The 15,200-nt window shown below is 37.4% G+C and overlaps 1 protein-coding gene across 13 annotated transcripts in view; it reads right to left on the minus strand.

Annotated features, from left to right (window-relative positions):
• Nucleotides 1-15,200, minus strand: part of LOC135103572 (protein pygopus-like) — a 56,125-nt gene that overhangs the window by 32,778 nt on the left and 8,147 nt on the right. For 7 of the 13 annotated variants that reach the window (XM_064010027.1, XM_064010028.1, XM_064010025.1 and 4 more), the window contains 6 exons: nt 13,702-14,079; nt 11,092-11,217; nt 9,989-10,112; nt 6,793-6,974; nt 6,515-6,597; nt 3,404-3,510 (listed from right to left, as the gene is read on the minus strand). In XM_064010027.1, coding sequence (XP_063866097.1) covers nt 3,404-3,510; nt 6,515-6,597; nt 6,793-6,974; nt 9,989-10,112; nt 11,092-11,217; nt 13,702-14,079 — 1,000 coding nt within the window. The remainder of the gene's footprint in view (nt 1-3,403; nt 3,511-6,514; nt 6,598-6,792; nt 6,975-9,988; nt 10,113-11,091; nt 11,218-13,701; nt 14,080-15,200) is intronic. The other 6 variants (XM_064010029.1, XM_064010024.1, XM_064010021.1 and 3 more) reach the window with 5 other exon arrangements.

Here is a 15,200-nt window from a genome sequence, read left to right on the forward strand (position 1 = left end):
ATGGCTTGATTACATTGCTTTCCTTCACACTGCCAATCTTAATGAAAATATTAAATGCACTAAGATTTTACAAATCCTTCAATAATCTTGTCCTTTCCTCATTTATCTTTTATTATGGTGACATGCTGACAAAAACATAGACACTGTTAAAACTGCCTTCTGCATTATACTTTTAAGTGAGCTTCCTAAGCAGTGTCTGTCTTTATTTTCATAATTATTGTAATTTTATTAGATATCAATGTCATGTGCCTGGCATTTTGCTTTAAGTAATTCCACATTCCTTGCAATCAATTTATAAAATAAGTATACAACTGACATCATTCTATTGCAGTCAAGTAAACAATGATTTTCAGAATGAGCAGAACTGATTAAATATTTTTATGCTCATGATTTTACAGCAAAGCCATGAATGATAATTCTAGCAGTTTTCATATTGAAAAAAGCTACAATCATGTCATTCTTCTAGTCATAAAAAAAATTATTATGCTCATGTCAGACTGCAGTACATTCACCATAACCATTCCCACACCACATTAATAAAGCTCTTTTCCATATCATGCCCTCTACTTTTAAGCAATTTTTTTCCTTTTTTTTATCCCAATCACAAAGCCTCTTAATCCTTATGGTGTTAGCAATGTATGCCATGCCCAAACAGATTAGTACAAGGTTACTTACTGTTGTTCACATATTCTATGGATATTTTTAAGTTTCTAGTATTCTCACTTCACTTTTCATGCAGATAGCACAAAAATAATTTTTATATATGAGAGAGAGAGAGAGAGAGAGAGAGAGAGAGAGAGAGAGAGAGAGAGAGAGAGAGAGAGAGAGAGAGAGAGAGAGAGAGAGAGAGAGAGAGAGAGAGAGAGAATTTTTCAAACTCACTTTTCCTACTTCATTTACCTTCTATATGTTCCAGTTGCTTTCCTCTTAACCTTTCTTTCTTTTTTATTTATTTATTTATTTATTTATTTTATTTTATTTTATTTATTTCTATTTATTTTTTTTTGCTCATGATCAACAGAATTTTACTTTAAGTCATCCACAAAGCTGAGTTGAAACCCATGGCAAAGCACCCAAGGCACCCCTATAACACAGAATCCAAAGCCCTCACTGTCCCATTACTTTTCCTACATAAAAAAGCACCCCTTCTATCCTTATTGCTTAGTAACAATATCATTGTCCCCATGAGAAGGGTTCCCTGTCAACCAGCCTCATCCTTTTCATGATCTTTGATGACATGCAAGTAATAAAGCTACGAGTGTTTTAAATTCCAGTGTTCATGAGAAAAAACCAACATGGACTTAAAATTGAGTTTTAATGTCAGGCAAATTTTCACTACAATAAATACAACTGCTATAAATAAATGTCCCACTGACTAGATTTTCTCATGCTTACTTTTCTTAGGTTTTGACATCTGACTGTAGAATACATATTAGCCATTAATTATATTGAAAAGATTTATTTAAATTTTCACAATATCAAAATTCTCTTCTGGAAGGTGGCAGAGCTGCTTCTAGGCTTAGAGGATCCCTTTGCCTTTTCTCCCTAAGTTTCCCAAGAGAGAGAGAGAGAGAGAGAGAGAGAGAGAGAGAGAGAGAGAGAGAGAGAGAGAGAGAGAGAGAGAGAGAGAGAGAGAGAGAGAGAGAGAGAGAGAGAGAGAGAGAGAGAGAGAGAGAGAGAATGCAGTGTATAGGCAGTAACACAAAGAATTTTTGATCATACAGGAAACTGCAAGAAACCAAGAGGCCTGCATGTGGCATACCTACCTACATCCACCTAGCCCTGTCCATAAATTTGTCTAATCTTCTTAGTACTCTACTGAATCAGCACTTGCAACCAGCATAGAATTATTCCAGTCTATCTAACAGCCAAATTATATTTCTTTTTTAAATTGAATTTTATGAAGCTTGAACCAATTACAAGTCCTATTCTGTTTAACCTTAAGGATTTTGTTTATATCACCCTTGTTACATCCATCATGCTTTCTGTTATGACTTTCTCCTCAAAAGAGTTCCATGGAACATTTGTCAGAAGAAACAAAATTTGAGTAAACTAAAACATAGAAGATTCTACATTTCAGTATGTCTGTATTAGTGACCACTGGACCTAACTGGAACTCTTTCTAAACTATGTAGTATTAGTTAATCAATTCATCATTTTAACAGCATTACTTAGATCCACAATTAAGAAGGATAGACAAGATATAGGCTTAAGTGGAGCTTTTTTGCCTTTTTTTTTTTTTTTTCTTTCTTTCTTTTAGAACAATCTCCACATTTACTTCCTGATATATGTTTGTAAGTGATGGTTTTGATGTAACTAATCTACATTTATGGTGGAGAGAGAGAGAGAGAGAGAGAGAGAGAGAGAGAGAGAGAGAGAGAGAGAGGAGAGAGAGAGAGAGAGAGAGAGAGAGAGAGAGAGAGAGAGAGAGAGAGAGAGAGAGAGAACTGATGATAGGAATGCTGGCCTTCTGCTCTTGCTGATTTGCATGGCCATAACTACTCATTTCACATCCTATACCAGTTTTCTACTAGTTGAATTGGGATTGCAGCATAAAATGAAAATAACTCAAAACTGTTTCTGCCCAACCAGTGATGCAAACCTGAGACCTCTTGGTTGCGAGCAGAGCATACTAACCACTACATCTGACACTTATCTTGGTTAAATGGTAGAGACACTGGTTGGATGGCTATCATGATGACTTAACTTCTTCCATTCCATGCATTCTTTATCTTGCCCTATGAGAATCTTTTGCTAAATCAGAAAACTCCCACACAGGAGAAGCACTTTTCACAACTATCATGCAAGATGTGATAACATATCCTATAAAGACTGAAGCAAACCAGTATAAGACCTGTCTATAACATTTCATCCATTCTTTATAATGCACATTATTAAAAATGCATTTCACATTCCTTGGATCTCTGAACATGAAAATATGCATACATCCTACACTGATAAACATTTAGTAACACTGACAACTTTTATCACACACACTGTCACTGCTATGTAACCATCACTTCACACATCTTGAGGAACTAGCCCTATTTCTTTCATATTTTCAACAACACTGTTTATTAATGAAAAACCAACCCTTACATAATAACACATGCTATATTTAATAACAGATGCTTAAACATGCTTACATCACTATTTCAGCATCTTCTGATGCACTTAAGACATCTACAATATAACTCCATACCCAAATTACCACAGGTCCTGCATGGCTTTACAACTACCCATAATATCATGAACACACCAAACACTGATAATTAAAGTAACCTAAACACCTGAACATCAACAGTACACTTTCCTTAACAATGTTCACATTGACCAGTAAACCTTATCTCAACACAATGCTGCCAAGCCTGACTAAGGCATATGCAGTATCCCCTAGACCTACTTGTTGCCATAGGGAGGCTGGTGGTGAGGACCCTGAGGAGTGCGGGGCCGAGGAGGTGTGGGGCTGCTGGCAGATCTCCCCCTCATCCCACAGTTGTTGACAGGAGACTGTGTGGAGGCAAACAGGAAAATCACACCAAAGAACAATAGAGGAACCATCAAATATCACCATTTGCTTATCTACTGAAAAGTTACTTGAATGTCACACTTTCTCACATCACTTGTGCAATGGATTACTGTAAATATGATTAGTTATGCAAGTACTGTGATGTACAAACAAATTTTTGTATGCATGGTAAAAAAAAGTATTGGTGTATTATATGCATGAATCATTCTGACACCACAGAATGAAGGATAGTGAAAAGTAGTGGCTGACTTAATACATGTTGGTAGCCCTGCTGTCAGGTGCATGCCATAAATCACCAGCCAGCTTGATATTACACACAGTAGTAAGTGTTGAAGGTTTCAAAAGGACTTACATTCAAACACAATGACCGACTGTGAATTTCACAAGGGTGTGACATATAATGTGACTATTACATCACCAAAACACACAATTAACCTGGTCTTCATGTGTTGTGGTGCAATGTGGGTGCCCAACTCATGGTATGTCACCTGTAGAACCTGTGTCTGTGTATCACTGAATCTACCATGCTGCTGTATTACAGTGAATGTGAACCTGACAGGCAATATCGATAACACTGTAATCCCCAGCATGGAAGGCTATGACAGCCCTGCATGTCACCTGTGAGGTTTCCATGGTGACTGGCATGACCATGATACAAAGATAACCATGTAAACTTCTTGGCAGTATATGTCATGTTTTAGGATAGCTGAGTGGTTCAAATCTTATGAACAAGCCACAGCCAGGCATGTCAACCCTCCCACATCAAGGGCTGTTCTAATGTTTACTGTAGGCATTAGACCCCCAGTGCACCAATACTTTTTTTATCATGTACATAATTATATAAAAGTTTAAATTACATAAAAATACCCATAAAGTTAATCTGGCATGCAATTCCCATCACAATAAATTCAATAAAATCCTCTTCAACACTTGCAGTTCATCTAAACTAAGAAAATGCATTCATAAAGTTTGTATGTTACTTATGAAGCATGATATCCCATTAAAAAAAAATTCAAGAAACTGGAACTTGCATCTTTGTAATTCACATTTACATTAACAACAAAGAACAAGGTATAGCAGAAAAGCATTGCTAAGAACAACACATATGATAAAAATTCTCTTCTTTCTTTCTATTAGTAACATATCTGTTATGATTTTGGGTATGTTGTTACCTTTACATATAGATTCTCAACCACTCCTCACTAGTGTTGACTTTATCCCAAAATTTGACTACAATGATATGGAAATCTGAGATACAGACATATCTTGTGATCTCAGTATGATGGATTAAATCTTTAGCCTACAAAATTTTTCCTTTTATAATACCACTTACTTTTCTTTCTTTATCACAGTTTCACTTTAACACTATTTGGATCAGAGATATCACAGCTCCAATATAGTAAATTTCTAGTAAAAATCATAAAGCTCCAATAACTGAGTTCAGTCTTTAGACAAGAGATGCTTAACATTACAACCAAGATGGTTAATGCTGCATTGTACATATGGCCCAGTGGTGTAAGGATTTGTGTGCAAAGCTCAAGATGGAGAGGATCCAAGTCTGAATCTTGGACCAAACAAAGACAGCATGAGTTTTCTTTTCACAATGCAAGCCCCCATCAAAATGCCTAAAGTCAGATGGCATGTGATCTACCTTACACCCCAACCCCTAACTGCTAAGAGTGGCTTTTTGTGTGGCAGTGAAGTCTTATGGAAGAATGATGATGACATTCTATGCTAATGCCTGCAATAAATAAATAAATAAATAAATAAATAAATAAATAAATAAATAAATAAATAAATAAATAAATAAATAAAAAATAAAAATTACCAATTGTAAACATCACAGCATATCCATAGACCAAAGCTTCAATGTTCAATCTACAGCCATGGGAGGTATAAAAATGTATAAATTGTCCTACAGAAACTCACATACCTTGATGATGCTAGGCTCAATTTTTTAATCATTGACAGTAACTGTTAGGCACATACAGGAAGATCTTTTTTCCCATGCTCTCTTGCCCATTTCCACCTCACTGTAACCTTCTCATCATTCACATTTAATTCTCCTTACATTTTAATGGGTCTTGCTAAGCTTAACAATGAAGAAAAGTGTTGTGATAGCATTTGTTCAAGAGGGATTCAATAACTGTGATATTGGAAGGAAGACAAGATCAGATGCAGCTATCACACAGGTGCACTAGTGCTTTGAACAGCTGTCACTCTCTGGAAGCAGCAACACAGTTTTTACAAGGTATACATCCTATTAACTTACTATTCTTGTATTTCTTTCTTTTTCATCCATAGCCTTTCTTTCTCTTGGGAAAGACAGCTATTCCAAGTGCTAGTGCAGCCTTCACCACCCTTGTGTCTGCTGCCTCTGATCTTCCTATCTCCCTTCCAGTCTCACAATTACTGAGCCTCTCTTGAGCAAATCCCATCACAACACTCTTTTCTTTGTGCTTGCCAGGAACTATTATAATGTAAGGAGAACTAAATGTGAGTGATGAGATGAGAAGGTTGCAGCAAGAAGAAAATGGACAGGAGAGCACAAGAGATATCACCCCTTACTGTGCCTGATAGTTACTGTCAATGATTCAGAAACATGTGGGTTGCCATGTGACAATTTACACTTTTTGATACTTAATATGGTTGTAGATCTAGCATCAAAGCTTTGGTCTATGGGCATGCTGTCATGTTGACTTTTTTTGTGGGCACTATACTATAACTTCATGCATATAAGCCATGCCAGAAGAAAGTAGTTCTGCATCTATCAATAATGGTTCTTTTTTATTTTCAGTATTCCAGTAAGTTTAACACTCAAATAACCTGAGCTATCAAAATTTGCAGTGGTGAAAAAGCTACACTCAACCAGTCTCATTCTATAGAGAAAGGTTAGTAAAACAGCCTGCAGCTAGTCAGCTCAAGCGAAGCGTTAGAATGCTTCTGTTAGTCGCTTTTCCTGACACACTAACCCACCAAACTTACAAAAAATCTTACAGAAGGCATTTGGTATAGTGTTACTACCTCTCGGACCTGCTTTCCTCCTTTCTTCTTGCTTCTCCCAGCTGCTGTGGAAGAACACAGAACATACATCAAAACATCAGATTTGAAAAATATATATTTTTCATATCTTCACATTTGCCATGTAATGAAATGCTATTATATAAACTTATTATGTGAATGAAGGTTTCAAGATCACAGAAATAACAAGAGTAATAAAACTCCCTGACATCAAGCTGACAAATAAAATTTAGCTCACTTACAGTACTCAGGTTCTGGGGGAAGGGGTGCCTTCTGGTAGTACCCTGAGAGTTTCTTATAGCTAGAAACTGAAGATGCAGGACCACTTGGTACCCCAACTGGTCCTCCAGCAGCCTGCTGGTGCCAGGGAGAGCGTGGAGGGGATGGCGGCACTCGCTCAAGGGATTCATAAGGCACCTTCAACCTAGATGAAAATTAAATCATTTATTGCATGACATCAAAAATTGTTTTAATTAGTATGCATTTTATTCATTTTATTATATATATATATATATATATATATATATATATATATATATATATATATATATATATATATATATATATATATCATTGAATGTGATAGCTAGTTGAGCATTTATTATTTTTCTTAAGATATTTTCCTTATATCTTATGATTGTCTTATATTCTTTTTTAATTGGCTGTATGACTTCGCCAAAGCTAGTCATTTTCGCTAGATCGCGATTTCGGGTCCTTGACCCTTCTTCAGTAGCGAAGGTCTATCCGTGTTGAGGGTGTCGGAGAGAATGGCTCAAGCTGATTGCGGGGGTGTATTTATACCGGTAGGCTTGTCACCCCGCTGCGCGTCCTGGTCTCTGATTGGCTGACGGCTGTCGCGGGCTGAGCTGGGTTGCTATCCAAGCTGGGTCTACGCCCGCTTGGTAATGCTTGTGGGTCTTCGGATTGTTGATTTAATGTGGGGTTTGTCTCTTTTATATATAGTGCTTCTAAGATGGGGCATGTAGTTAGGATCTCCGTTTTATCTACTAAGTAGATAAAACGGAGATCCTAACTACATGCCCAGACACCAGGCGTCTCCCCATCTTAGAAGCACTATACATAAAAGAGACAAACCCCACATTAAATCAACAATCCGAAGACCCACAAGCATTACCAAGCGGGCGTAGACCCAGCTTGGATAGCAACCCAGCTCAGCCCGCGACAGCCGTCAGCCAATCAGAGACCAGGACGCGCAGCGGGGTGACAAGCCTACCGGTATAAATACAGCCCCGCAATCAGCTTGAGCCATTCTCTCCGACACCCTCAACACGGATAGACCTTCGCTACTGAAGAAGGGTCAAGGACCCGAATTCGCAATCTAGCGAAAATGACTAGCTTCGGCGAAGTCATACAGCCAATTAAAAAAGAATATAAGACAATCATAAGATATAAGGAAAATATCTTAAGAAAAATAATAAATGCTCAACTAGCTATCACATTCAATGAGATATGTATTAGAGAAAGACTCCTGCCCATATACACCCTTAATATATATATATATATATATATATATATATATTATTATTATTACACATACAGTGGAACCTCAGTTTTCAAACTTAATTTGTTCCTGAATGCTGTTTGAAATCCGAAATGTTCAAAAGCCGAAACTATTTTCCCCATAGGAATCAATGTAAAATAGATTAATCTGTTCTCAGACACCCATCCACCATGTCTTAGCGGGTAATAACTAACCCTCCCACTGCTAACATGGCCGCTCCACAATATCTCCAGCTAAGAAATTTTTTATCCAGAAAGGATGTGTTGAATGAACTTAGTGACAGAGAACTTATCAAAAGACATTTTTTAGACCATGCAGGCATTCTCTTTGTCACCGATCAAGTGAGGGAAGCCTTACAGAGTGACAGAGAGGAACAACCCACTCACTGCCAAAATGAAGGTGATCATAACACTTAGACATCTTGCTGCTGGGAAAAGCTACTGGGAAAAGCTACTGGGAAAATGCAGTTGTGCAGTAGTGATGGCACTGTGGGTCATAAGAGCCACAGGAAGCTCAGAATTACCTCTGAGCGACAAACTTTGTTTGTTTACATCAAGGTTCTTCAATTTAGCTTATTTCAAAGATTAAATTACTGTCTTAACCTTTGTCTCTCTCCTCCAAATATATAAAAACGAAGGAAATATTTAGAGAAACTATAAATTAGTAATAAATGACAGCTTTTGCTATGTGTTGTAGTATTTGAAATCAAGTAACTCTATTGAAAAAAAACAAAGTATTATACAGCAACCAAAACAATCATGAGTTAAAAATTATGTATAATATATATATATATATATATATATATATATATATATATATATATATATATATATATATATATATATATATATATAAATTCAAAATCTATCAAAAATAAAAATGAGAAACCTATTATCCATCACCCTTGTGCTTCATTTGTCAGTCTTTCATATATATGCTTTCATAATTTCTTTAAAATTATATAACATTGGAATCTCACAATTAATTTTTGCATATTTCTTGTGGATCACAAAAAACATCCATAGGAAAAAATTCCTCACTACCAGATTTTTATTTCTCACTAACCAGGAAATATATTTTCTAGATTAACATAAATATATGGAAGGCTTCCACAAATAATCTCTCATTTACTCCAAATATCCATTAACACTCCAAACCTTTATTTTTCACCTATCCCTTAACTTATCTCTGCCTTCATGAATATCCCATGTCTCAAACACTATATTCAACATAAAAATTCTGTTATCTCTTTCAATGTCTTACTATTGAGAACATCAACAACTTCTCTAACTTCCATACTGCATGTTATTACACACTTGTCCTTTTGCATATTCACTTTCAGCTCTCTTATGTTACACACATTTCAAAATTCTTTTATTAGACTTGCAATTTCTTATCTGTAACAAATGATCAATCACTCACAAACAGCTGATTTCACATTGTCCATGACTTCCACATAATATTCTAGTCCCTTGTTCTGGAACCAAATCAAACTAGTAGTAGTCCCCTTCTCTACCAATCTTAATAGAAGTTTCCAACAGTTCTTATTCACTTCCCTTCTATATTCCATACATATGAAGTACCAACCACATTACTTTCCAATTAATTTTATCATATGCTTCACCTAAGATGACAAATGCCATATATAGATCTTTTAATTTCTTAGACACTTTTCACATATTTCTTTCTGTTCAAAAACTTGTTTGATATCTCACCTAATCATAAAAGAAATAAGCAGTGCCAGAAAGGTGGAGAAAGAGTGGTCAGCCCACTAGAGAGGCAAGCTAAGTGACACTGCCAAGTAATGCTGTAAGTTGGTCATTTTTGCAGTCATCACTGAAAGGCCGATGATAACCCACATGCTGCCACTATGAGCCTCAACAAAAATCTCTAACATAACAACCAATAGCACTTACCTACAACCTATTTCTTCTATATAGACATCTACTGGACCCTTATTCTCTGACATCTCCTGGATATGACCTTGGTAGATATCAACTTTCTCCTCAGCATTCTTCTTCTCAGCATTGTCACCTGAGCCTGTGAGAGGAATAACATTTCACTGTATACATTTAAACATCATTAGACACCATTAACCTCTGCAGCATAAGGCATGTACTGCTCTACACATATCACTACCACATACCACATATCACTACCACACGTGAAATGCACATCAAATGATATCTTATGCTGCTCATGTGTCTTAATCCTTAGTTTCAAGACACAATAAGCATCCCAAGCTTTGCATGCTCAACATGCTTTTTCTATGATCTCCCAAAGCATTCTCTTAAATCTTTTTTACTTATAACTCAAGGTAACAGTGTAGTACTGTAATGCACGACATAAGGTGAAAAATGCAGCACAGTGGAGTGGTTCTTTTCTCCTTTTTTTACACGAATTGGCCAATAGATCCTTCGTCCATTTTACTAACACTTGTCCTTGCTTTCAAACTAGTTTCACGTGACATGCATCCAATCAATTACAGCTCCATACATAAACATGTGTCATATAGTATATTCACTATCTCACAATGCCATACATTGAAATCCAGAACACTGCAACTAACTAGTTGAGGATACTGCAACAAAATCCCTTCTTTAGGTTAGGTTCATATCATGTGACCTTTAAGTTATCAGGATGTAGAAGGAAAAATTTAATCATTCATACCAAGGTCGCATTCTATACCATAATGTACAATTACATGAATAGCAGGTTTCTAAGTTTACACAATGATTATGAAGTTTTCATTGACACTTTTAATACACCAAATTTTTCCTCAGATTTTTTTTTATTTATTATTTATTTATTTATCTATATTTTTTTTTACTATTATACTTCATTCACTCAACTTGATCTGCCTTACTTTCTTATGTGTACATAACATTCTACTTTCGTTTTATAGCCAGTTGCCAGCCTCCTCTCATCTACTGAACAAGCATGTTTCTATTGTTTTGCCTGACCACTTTCCTGTAATAAACTTGTCTTTTATCCTACCTTCCATTTCCTTTTCACTCACCCTGTCTTGCCATGTGGGTCTTTCTCATGGCTTCCACTTCTTCACGATTGGGTAGCACTTCCAGCTTGATGAATACCTTAACTCCTGCTTGGAAGCCGTTGTAATCAATGGGACCATAGCGAGCTTCTGCAAAGTTGGTATCACAATCATGAGCAACAGCATCAGAACCAGATCAGTTCTTATTCAATATCAATATTTAACTACATGTATCCTTCATTACAACATTACAACAAATTTCCTATCATTTCATGTATATTTGGATGGTGTTGTAGGAGTGTTCAACAAAATAATATTCAAAAGTTTGAGTTTAGTGATGGCAGAGAGTAAAACCTGTATCAGCTGCTATTTGGAAGTGATATCACACCAGTAGGTGACTTGGGTAAGAGACTTAGGCAGCTAGTAGAGGAATCTGGCAAGGTGCATAAAAGGAGAAAATTGACAGTGAATGAGAATAAGAGTAAACTAATGATAGTACAAGGATATATGTAGTTTTCAAATGTCAGATGCTTGTGAAGGAACACTGTTTTAAGTATCGATGGTTACATGTCACTGAGGATGGAGGAATTGATATAAAGCTAAAGTTTAGAATATAAGAAGAAAGATGTGAAAAGTAATGAACAAAATATAATGTAGATATCTTGAAATGTAAACCCACTGCCAATGAAAGTGGTAGGCTGATGTCTTTGTTACATTTAGTGTCATACACACCAATGCTTTTTGCTTCATTTCTCCTGCCATGAGAAATGAAGCACTCAGCTGGTGACTTATTAAAAGCAAAGTTCCTTTGACAAAACACACCTATGTTCAGAGCAGTTTGTTTCACCAGGGTAGAATTATCATTATTTTCAAACCTTCTTTTCAACCAATGCAGCAAACAATGCACAGTTCTTTGTGGATGTCCTGTCTCCAAGAAATGTACTTAGATCCAACCAAGATCACCCTTCTGGAGGGAGTCAATAAGATCTATAATGGTTTGGCATATTTGAGGCTTACATACCATTTACATTTAAAACATTATATCGACATGAAATGTGCGAATAAATCTGGCACAATTTCCAGGTGAGCAGGGCAAATGTGAGTACTCCTTAACCCCTAAAAGGATGGGTGGCATCTATAGTTAATGCACTGTAGAGGCCAGGTGGCATCTATAGTTGACCTGCATTTTGTGAGTTTAACTTCAAATTTCCGTGTGAATTTTTGGGCCTGTGAACATCCTTCCCTCACAACAATCTCTCCCTCTGAGTCTTAGTGTCCTGCAAACCATAGTGATGGCTACAGGGGAAAATAATCATTCCTCTTCCTCTGATTCCTTGGACAAGGATAAGCGGCCAATGACTCCCACTCCACGTAAGGACAAATTTACTCCAAAACAACCTCTTAGTGACTTAGTTACTCCCTCAAGTCTTGAAAGTGGTTTTACCAGAGAAAAGATAAAACACTAGTAGACTGTGTTTTGCTCATTTATATCCTCCCAGCCGTGACAATTACAATTTTTTCTTACACGTTACAAGTGACAGACAGCAATACTAATTCCTTTAGTGTGTCTACAAAATGATTGATTTAGGCATTCAGGTGAGTGAGTGACTGAGAGATACTGGTGAGGGAAGCAGATAAAGGAGGCTTGTGGCCCCTGAGCTGGGGCTCCAGCCAGGCCACAGCATGGCACACAATCATCCAAATGCAGGCTCAGAAAGCGCTGAAATTTACTTCACTTCACCACTTCATCACAGACACCACATCACCTAAAGAGTTTGGGTTTCCAGAAGACTGGAGAGAAAAGATTGATAAGTGTGATGTTATTACATTTTAAGCAATCGGTCAAGGCATAGTTGAGAAACTGGTGATGGAAAATTACCTATTTTTGCTGAATTGTCAAAACTAGCCTGGCTGGGAGGGACGTCCACGAGGAATGTTCCCATCCTTTAGAGGTTAACGGGGTCACAAATCAACTGGGTGGTGACATGTAGAGATGTGTCAGTTGACAGATGCTCAAAATGCTTGGCAATGTTACAACATTTTTGTAGACCCCTCTATTTCATCTGAGCAGGACCCTTTTCCTGCACTATAAAACAACAGTTTATTTATCATGCATGCCACTTTCACTGATGGCAGGGTGCACAGGGAAATGTTAAATGCAAAAGTGATAGAAGAGTATGAAAGATCAGCTGCACATGATTGGATGAATGGAGAGCACCTGTCAATGGTGCCATAACATGGTTATGGATAAGCTACATGTGGGAATTTATTATGTGGTAGCAGGGATTGTGCCCTGATGCATAGACAATGGGATTACCAGAATGTTATCTGTCATTTAAAAGTTAAAAGTTGAAACATCTAGTTTCCTAAACAGATACAATGATAGCTGGACTACAACAGAAATGGAGTCAATGTAGGGAAGTAACATATGTGAATTTAAAATGAACCTGAAAGAAAAAAATGGAGACAATGTAGAGAAGTAACATATGTGAATTTTAAAATGAACTTGAAAGAAAAGATCAAGTAGATGATTTAAGATTACCTTCAATTCTATACACCACTGCTAGATAAAAAATACAAAATAACACACACACACACACACACACACACACACACACACAAACAGCTACTCACCCCTACGCATGGTGTTCCAAGCATCATACTCAATGTTCCTATAAATATCCGGGTCAAGGGACTTGGCTACCTTGTATGGAAATGGAGGGATGCCATGAGCCAGAAGGCCACGCACATCATCAGGGTGTATGTCCTCTATGCTTGGGCGCTCCTCTATGCCTGTGCTGTGCTTGTTCTCTGCCTCCTCCTGACTGCTGTCCCGGGATATGCTGGTTCCAAGGATCTTCTCTACAAGTGCCCCAATCTCTTTTAGTTCAGCAGAATTAGCAGAGTCTCTCCTCAAGGAAGCATACTCCTTGTCATGGAGCATTGTGTCAACAGCTAGGCGCACATCCTTCAGTTGGAAAACATTAGAATACAGGATCTCATACACCAATGCTGAGGACGAAGAAAGTCGCAAAGTTAGTATGATAACCAACACAACTTTTTTTTTTTATGTAGGAGGGGCAAAGGCCAAGAGAGAGAGAGAGAGAGAGAGAGAGAGAGAGAGAGAGAGAGAGAGAGAGAGAGAGAGAGAGAGAGAGAGAGAGAGAGAGAGAGAGAGAGAGAGAGAGAGAGAGAGAGAGAGAGAGAAAACTGAGGTGCCAGTCCCTGTACAGTCAAAAATGTTAACAAAAAATACAGGATAAGTGTCTTGAAACCTCCCTCTTGAAAGATTTCAAGCCATAGGAAGGTGGAAATACAGAAGCAGGCAAGGAGTTCCAGAGTTTACCTGAGAAAAAGGATGAATGGTTAGCCCTTGCATTATTGAGTTGAACAGAATAGGGATGAGAAAGTCTTGTGCAGCGAGGGTGCAGGAGGAGGGGAGGCATGTAGTTAGCAAGATCAGAAGAGCAGTTGGCATGAAAATAGCAGAAGATGGCAAGAGATGCAACACTGTACCAATGAGAAAGAGGCTGAAGACAATCAGTCAGAGGAGAGGCGTTGATAAGATGAAAAGCTTTTGATTCCATTCTGTCTAAAAGAACAGTATGAGTGGAACCCCCCCAGACATGTGAAGCATACTCCATACATTGATGGATAAGGCCCCTGTACAGAATTAGTAGTTGGGGAAGGTGAAAAAAACTGGCGGAGACAACTCAGAACCCCTAACTTCATAAAAGCTGTTTTAGCTAGAGATGAGATGTGAAGTTTTCAGTTTAGAATACAAGTAAAGGACAGACCAAGGATGTTCAGTGTAGAAGAGAGAGACAGCTGAATGTCAATGAAGAGAAGATAGCTGTCTGGAAGGTTGTGTCAAGTTGATAGATGGAGGAATTGAGCTTTAGAGGCATTGAACAACACTAAGTTTGCTCTGCCCCAATCAGAAATTTTAAAGAGATCAGAAGTCAGGCATTCTGTGGCTTCCCTGCATGAACTATTTACTTCCTGAAGGGTTGGACGTTGATGAAAAGACATGAAAAGTAAAGGGTAGTATCATCAGCATAGGAGTGGATAGGACAAGAAGTTTGGTTTAGATCATTGATGAGTAACTGGAAGAGAATGAGTGACAGGACAGA

Source organism: Scylla paramamosain, chromosome 9 (assembly GCF_035594125.1).
Source record: "Scylla paramamosain isolate STU-SP2022 chromosome 9, ASM3559412v1, whole genome shotgun sequence".
Taxonomy (NCBI): domain Eukaryota; kingdom Metazoa; phylum Arthropoda; class Malacostraca; order Decapoda; family Portunidae; genus Scylla; species Scylla paramamosain.